At 32.1% G+C, this 8,298-nt stretch overlaps 1 protein-coding gene across 1 annotated transcript; it reads right to left on the bottom strand.

Annotated features, from left to right (window-relative positions):
* Nucleotides 1-842: 842 nt before the first annotated feature.
* LOC118041167 (protein NTM1-like 9) lies at nucleotides 843-2,476 on the bottom strand. Its single transcript, XM_035048355.2, has 4 exons — nucleotides 2,123-2,476; nucleotides 1,742-2,013; nucleotides 1,295-1,492; nucleotides 843-1,202 (listed from the first exon to the last, which is right to left on the bottom strand). The coding sequence occupies exons 1-4, from the start codon at nucleotides 2,280-2,282 to the stop codon at nucleotides 1,101-1,103; spliced, it is 732 nt and encodes a 243-aa protein (XP_034904246.1). The 5' UTR covers nucleotides 2,283-2,476; the 3' UTR covers nucleotides 843-1,100.
* Nucleotides 2,477-8,298: the final 5,822 nt, after the last annotated feature.

The following is an 8,298-nucleotide window of genomic DNA, read 5'->3' on the forward strand; positions in this document are numbered from 1 at the left end:
ATAAAAAATCCTTTTTTATGAAAGTTCAGAAACATATCATTATATTACAGTATAAACTAGAAAAGATAGATTTATATTACTCTAGATTTTAATAGAAAAATTTTAAAAATATTAATTTTGATCATAATTAAGCTTGTTTAAATCTAAATTAATATCCGATTGTGTATATATATATTTTTAGAGAGGATTAAATTAAAAAAATAAGAAACTTAAATGAAAAGAACGGGTAGAACAAAGACAACTTTGAAATTTATTTGAAAATCTAGTTTAGTCCCTTTAATTTTTTTTTAGATATAAGATGATTAGTCCTTTTAATTTTTAAATATTTAATTTTGATACAAACTTTATTTTTCTTTTTTTTATCTTTTTTTATAGAAAATGAAGGAGTCATTGGATTCCAATTTAGAGGAAAAAAAAATTTAGAGATTATTTTGCCAACTAAAATAATTGATTTTTATGTAAAATGGTTTCATATAAAGTTAAAATTATGCTTTTTATATTTTGAAAGGGTCTAGAATAATATATCTAAACTCAGAAATTTTTTTGTTTGAGGTTAATTATGGGTTTTTAGGCTTTTTTTTTTTAAAATGATTTAGAGGCCATATATTAGTTTGACAAGATTCCAATAAGTGTTTTCGGATAAAAAAAAACATTGGTTGTAAATATGATTTTGGGTTCAAAAAACAACCCTGTTTTTTTTACCGTCATGTAGGACCCTGAGGCATGTGTCGTCACAGGTTTTGAGATGGAAATGAGCACCTTTACTTGAACCAGAGACATTTTTAGAAAGTACAGAGTCTAATAAAATCTCACAGGCTACAATTAAACAATCAGCAATCAAGTAAAGAGCACAACACACTCGAGATGCATTAAATTCCACTCCAAAAAAACAACAAAGATACTTTCCTATGACATATGATCAGCCACATCCAATGCATGCAGCGGATGAACTGATCTGTTGGTCCTAGGTTTAATACAAATATGCTATTAAGACTTGAAAATAGGAACTTCAGGGCATAAAGTCGGTACAGGGCTATATATAGATAAAGTCTGACGACAGACATGGATGATAGGAAACCCATTGCAGGAAAGGGTTTTTTTCAGTACATATTCCCGTATGGAAACAGGTCATTCAGGCTATCACATCCCTCATCAAAGCCACGCAATGAGTCCAGTGCTGCTTGGAATTGATAAGTATCTTCCTGTAAAAGAAACACAAGTTGTCGATATATTCTTCTTACATATGAAATAACTTGCAAAAAAAAAACTGCTTGTTATTGGTGCTATTTATCACCTCTGGCTCGTTGTTCGTGAAATTAGAAGCCGTCCAGGCACCATATTCACCTTCTTCAAAGGTTTGGGGATGATTATACCCAGTTGGGTTTTCATTTTCAGAATGATCAGAAGTCACATTGAAGCTTGCTTCACCTTCTTCATATGTTGGCATGATCGCATCTGGATCTTTCTTCAGTTTGCAGAGAACGAATTCCCTCTACGCCAAAAAGAAACAAGATCACGTGTAAATACAGGGGGAAAGAGCACTTCAAGTCTTACGAGTGATCATTTTAGTTAACTGATATTCAACACCAGTGCCAAGGAGCACTGTTGGTGATGGACTGTTCTGATCCCAAGCCTTTCGTTAATTTTATTTCTATTACACCCTCGAATTCAAGTCTCTTTCTTGGACAAAAGAGACAAAAGAAAAGACTACAAAACAACTTAAGAAGTGCAGCAATGGTACCTGGTTATGGAAGCTGAAGGTTGGATGGTACTCGTGCATGATCCAATTGGTCTTGATCCCGTTAGGAACACGCCCCGTGTAGAAAACCAGAATCTTCTTGGTAGCAATATGCTCCTTGGTGGTTTTAGTTTTGACTATACGATCCTTGCCTGTGACTTTCCAGTATCCAGCTTGAGTTGTCCTGTTAGCACGGTGGCTATTTGCGTACTTGTAACTGCGAGGACAGAAGAAATAACACTCTGGATCGTTTGGCTCTTGAATTGCTGAAAGCTCTGCATGATTTGTTGTTGATTGACAAATTGCAAGTTAGAAAACAGGGAAAAAATAGGAAAGTGATAAGAAAAAAAACATTGCACTGGACACGTAGACATGAACACGTACCAGGCAGCACCCAAGGCTCATAATCGCACACATTAGCCTCTGCGATTATGCTGACTTCTTGTTCATAGCCACCGTGCATTTTAAACCTCAAGTAATGGTTCACCAATTCTTCATCGGTTGGATGGAATCCATAGCCTACGGGAGGTGGTAGAGAATGCATTGTTGTACTTGTCGTCTTTGATTGATCACGTCGTGTATAACTAGGAGAGAATTAAGGCAAATTATATATATGAAGAAAGTTACCAAAGCATCAGAGGTTGCAACAATAAATTCTATAATTTGTAAGAGAAGAATGAAGTAGAGAGACAAGTAAGTAGTGAAAAGGAAGCTGTTGGTGTGCACTGGAAGCTGTGGTGTGCCTTCAATATATATAGGGGATGCAGGGGATGCAGGGGATGGTTGTATATATCCAAGACTTCAAACACCCAGTCCCCTCACAGAATCTACTTCACTCAGAAGTGCGTAGTTTCGAAGACATCAGAGGTCTAAGTGGGTCCCATATTAAACCGTGTCCTCCTTCTCCGTACAGTGTTTATATATATATATATATATATATATATATGTTAACCCCTCCCACATCCTTCCATTGATAGCCAATTAGGAGGAAGGAGGGAATATAAGACAATTATAGAAATAACCTTTTTCACCGAGACAAGAAATAAATAAAGTTAGCAATTCATTTCTCCAGCCACAGGGCGCCACGACGTGTATAGAATGTTTTAGGTTTTTTTAAAAAAATATATAAAAATAATATTTTTTTATTAATTAAAAATTATTTTTAATATATAAAATAATTTATAAACAACATGATTTAAAAAAAAAAAAAAACCACATTTTAACCTTAAAAACAAATATCTCCTAGACATGGAAAGTACTCCAAAAGTGAGAACTTAGAATTCCACAACTTGGAATCCAAGCTCTTGGGGTTGCACTTAACTTCTGTAACCATCATAGAACATTCGCGAACAATCACGAATGTCCAATGGAAGTCAAACTATGTACTCCAATACTCATTTGGTTTTGTTCTGCCTTTACATTCTGTTTGGAAAAGAAGGATGAAAATGTACTAGAAGAGAAAATGATTTTTCTCCATGGAGAAATTTTACTGTACTTCTAAACATGCGAGAAAAAAACAATCAACATATATCCTTGGAAAAATATTTACCCTCCAATTCCACTCGTTGCCCAAACATGAAAAATCCGTACATCCATCTTTATTTCATTTCCATTCTCAAAATACGCTCTTCCCCAACACGTTCATAGGCGATCAAGTAGCATGAAAAAAGAATCTAACTGGAATTCTCGATGGCTTGTGTGGCATCTCGTCTTTTGTATAATATACATTGTTTTGTCTCGTGATAAAGATAGAAGGATTTTCAGAACGATAAACATTATATAAAATTAATAAATGATGCGGGCTATTTATAAAATGCTTTTCTACAGGGTTTAGAGTTTGAATCTTACCTGCTGCTTTCTTACATAAATACATGTTTTTGTTTGATCATAATTATTTTTAAAAAGATTTTAAACTTCATCTAGCATAGATGTAATGTGATACTTCGAAATAAAAGGTAAATGTTATGCGAGGATAGCTATGAAAATGAAATGCAAGTGTGCGCTGCAATAAAATATAATTTCGATTTGTATAATTATTAACTTCAAAGCTACTAAAATTAATCGAGATACATTAAGCTGGCCCAGATAATAAAATATAATTTGGGCTTTATGTTTGCTTTTTAAAAATTATTAGTTTGAATCTCACAAATCTCATAATCATTAAAGACTTATATAGTCATTACCTTCAAAATTAATGAAATTAATCGAAATACGCACAAACTAGTCTGGACACACACACACACACAAACACACACACACACACACACATATATATATATATATATATATATATATATATAATTTGGCTACTTATGAGAAAAAGAACAGGGACAACTTCTAAAAATATTGATAATTCGTAGTGTCATGGGGTGCGCATGCCCCGGCACGACGTCGTCTGGCGACGATTAAAGGCTCTTTTCATGCCTCCTGTGTGAAGTGTGGTGTGTTGGGAAGGTTTTTTGGATTTAATTATAAAATTGTGACTAAGGAAGGTTCAGGTTCAGGAGTCACCACCTAGTATTATGGTCACTAGGAATCTATGGTCTGTAAGAGTCTGAGTAAGGGATTGGTTGTGCAAGGGGAAGATGCATCACCCCCATTGCACCCTACCTAAAGTAAAATGCATTGTTGTTTGATTGTTTTTTTCTAAGTTGGGTTTCTATTTGTTGATCTTTTCTAAGGCTCAAGGCAGATTTCTCTTTATAAGAGAGTCTCTATCTTATTGGGTTAAATCTTAACCGCTCTAAAGTCTGAATTTTAGCATCGTATTTTTACACCTTATATCTTTAATACCTGAGATTGTACTTTATCGTGTAATTTTACACCCTACAAATATTAAAGTCTACATCTAAATCCTAAAAAGATTGGAAAAAAAATTTAGACATGTTGGCCAAATCCTAATAGATAATTATAAACTAGTTACGATATTCATTTTTTGATTTTTTAAAACATGAGAAAGATATAATCTTTTAATGAAAATATGCTTGGAAAATTTTTAGAATTTGGCCGTATGCATGAAAACAAAACAAAAAAATTGTTTTTGAAAAGGGAAATTGATTTCAATTTTTTTGAAAATGTTTTGAATTTTTTAAAAAAATATTTATAAGAAAATAGGGTATTTTAATACTACATTTGTATTTTACAGTGTAAATATACAACCCGATATTATGCAAAATTGGTTGAAAAATATTTGAGAAAATCATAATTTTTTAAAATGATTTTTTTTATTATTTTTGAATTTTTTTAAAAAAAATTGATATAGTCCATTGCATGAACAGTGGACGTGAATTATAATTCATGCGTGAACAGTAGGAATTCATGTCTACTATTCACGTTGTGAATAGAGACAATGGAGGAGAAGAAGAAGAAGAAGAAAGGGAAGAGAACAAAGCCACATGGCGCAGTGGCGGTCTGGCTGTGGAGGACGACGTGCGGTGGTGAGGTCGGCGGTTGGAGCTGTTGCAGGTGGCAAAAGAAAGAAGGAGAAGAAAATCTGCATGAGAGGGAGAGCGACAAGTAGTGTATGCTTTGCCGTTGGTGAGGAGTTCAGGCGACCGCAGGTAGTGGAGAAGGTGGCGAAATGATGGTGGTTGGAACAATGGTAGCCGAAGGCCACGGTGGAGAGAGAGGGAGAGGAAAGAGAGAAAAATTACAGAAACAAGGGAAAATGGCTGGTATTTGGCTGAATTTGGACCCGATTTTCTTCTCTTTCAGGACATGAAATTCATCTCTATTTATAGGCGGTGGAAGAGGATAATCTTTTCTACACTAGAAAAAAAAATTGCAACCCTTGATTCTGTTGGGAAGGATTCCAATCGTTGGCTTAAATAGGCATGATGCATTTTCAAATCTGCAGAAAAGACTGCCTGAGTTGGCATGTTTAGGCCGACGCCAATGGGTTGTCATTCAGCCTAAACAAGCTATATGGAGCTATAGAGCAGTTGTAGATAATCATTTACGTGCAAGATTTGTCAATTTGTATGGATGTTAGATGCATTAAATGCACCTGCAAATTAGCTTTCTTGAGTTGTCATTTCAAAGATTTAAAGAAGATGATGAACAGTATCAAAGTTCTGATTTTGGCCAAAGTTTATTTTAGTCTTTCTCTTTAAATTTGATTTAATTGTACCCATAATTACCTTAAAACTTCAATTTTATTATGATTTTGCCCCTAGTTTCAATCAGTTAACTTGGTAAAAATTAAATTTGGTCTCTTAAAATTTCAATATTCTCAATTAAGCCCAAATTAGGCTCCCAAACTTAATTTTTCACCAATTAAGCCCTAAATAAAATTAATTTAACCCATTTAAAGTATAATAAGTTTTTGCACTTAATTAAATCCTTTAATTGGATCCAAATTAATTCTTAAACATAATTAAAATTTAATTTGGCCCATTATTAAATCAAATTGGCCTATTAAAAATTTAATTATGTTCTTAGACTTAATTTTTATGCAAATTCATTCAAAAATTATTTAATTAGACCTTGAATTTGTATTTTTTCTCCATTCTTGGGTATAATATGGTATAATTAGGCCTTAAATTTTTTCTAAAAATTCCAGCTTAATTTTCAAGTTTGCTTTCTTAACGTTGCCAATTTTTTTTTATTTTTTTTTAAGAAATAGAGAATAACTCATAATTGAGCTATGACAAGTAAGATGTAATACTAAAAAGTAGGGTAACATGTTGATGAACGTTGTTACAAGCGTTGTAACATAAATGATGTTATGCTTCAAAATTTTATTTGAAATCTCTATTTAATGCTCTACACGGCGAGTGTCTTTAGGGAGCTTCTTGTTGAGATCCTCCGCTCAGGTTATTAATGGCAGGTGGGAAGTACAAGTAGCTCGCTTGACACGGAAAAGAATTGATGACTACACTTTCTCTGCCCGGTGAGTATCCTTTTCCATGTATTTATACCGAGTGATGTGATAGCTATTGAAGTTACAGTTTAAAAAAAATATTTTCGATAAAAGTTAATTTTATATTTATATATATTTAGCTAAAATTATGATTGAAATTAAAATTAAATAAAAAGTAATTTAATATATTTGATTAATAATGCTTTTGAAATTGAGGTTATAAAATTATTTTAAAAAATATATATTAATAAACATTGTTTTTAATTTAAATATTATAAATTTAACTATTGTTATTATATCATGAAATAAATAATATTTTATATAAAATATTTTTTATTATTCCATTAAATTATCTACAATTTTATCACGTATGAAATACATCCGACAAGAACTACAGTTTTTTTGGTTTTTTAAGTGCACAATAACATCAGGTAAAATACAATCAGGAACAAAATTAAGATTGCGATCAAATTTTGTAAGTGTTACATCATCAAACAATCTCTATCTAATTTATGTAGTGTCATTGAATAATGTTAAACGCTATTTTTTCAAATAAAACATAATTAAAAATTAATTTTTAATTTTTATTTCACTAAGTCAAACCCGGTTTAATGCATTTTGAGCTTTGAACTGAACCTGATCCGAGATGAACTGGTCCGACCAGTTCAATGCTACACTATTCATGCTAATTAATTCATTCATGAACAATATAACGTGAACATTGTTCATATTAATTAATTTCATCAAGAGCGCCAAAGAAGCAGCATTCCTTTACTTTTCTTTTTCTATGTTTGGAGCACAAAAATACTATGGGGTCTATGAACAGTAAATTATGGTTTTCACCTTACCAAATAGATTGCATCTGTATTTTAAACATAATACAGACGCAAGCTCTTAAACAAACATTCTTATTTGTGTATGTGGTCTTTGGTTCCATGGCAACAAATGTGTACAAGATATAAACAAGTTTTCATGTTAATTTAACAAGTTTTCTACGAGTATTCTTTTTTTCTTTGGAACCACACTTGCTTGACAACTTTGATTTTTAGGTTAACTTGAATAAGTTTACATGTTTTTTTTTTTAAAGTATTTCAAAATCTATAAAATAAAATAAAGTATGCATAAGTTCAAGTGGTATTTCAAAAGAGATTTTCAAATATAGATCCATTAAGAAGTCCTTATATATAATAGTAAAGCCAATTACTAGTAATGGATTGTTTATTTGCGGTCATAAATAAAATAAAATAATGAAAATTATAATTTGTTATTTAAAAGAGTATTTAACAATATCAATAAATATTTTTTTCCAATTATTTTATATGTTGCTATTTGGCCCGTTCCTTAATTAAATATCACAAAAAAAAAAAAGCATACAAAAAAAAAAACACAAATCTTGAGTGGTCATGAGTTAGTCTTTGGTTTTTTTGACAAGTTCAGGTCCTTGTTTAACAATGAATCGCATCACCCTGACGTGATCACATGGTTTTTTTCTTAGAAGGCATCTCCATGGAAGGCCCGCATTCGCCTTCAATACTGCAGTTCGGTGCAGCTTTGAAATCAGAGGTCGAGACCATATGGTGATTTGGTTCACCTTTGTTGGTCTTCACATCTGGTTTTTTCTTCAATTTACAGAGAACATATCGCCCCTGCACATATTGAAACAGAGAACCTTGATTCATCGAGTGAATTCTTAGTACAT

This window comes from Populus alba, chromosome 14 (assembly GCF_005239225.2).
Source record: "Populus alba chromosome 14, ASM523922v2, whole genome shotgun sequence".
NCBI classification, from domain to species: Eukaryota; Viridiplantae; Streptophyta; class Magnoliopsida; order Malpighiales; family Salicaceae; genus Populus; species Populus alba.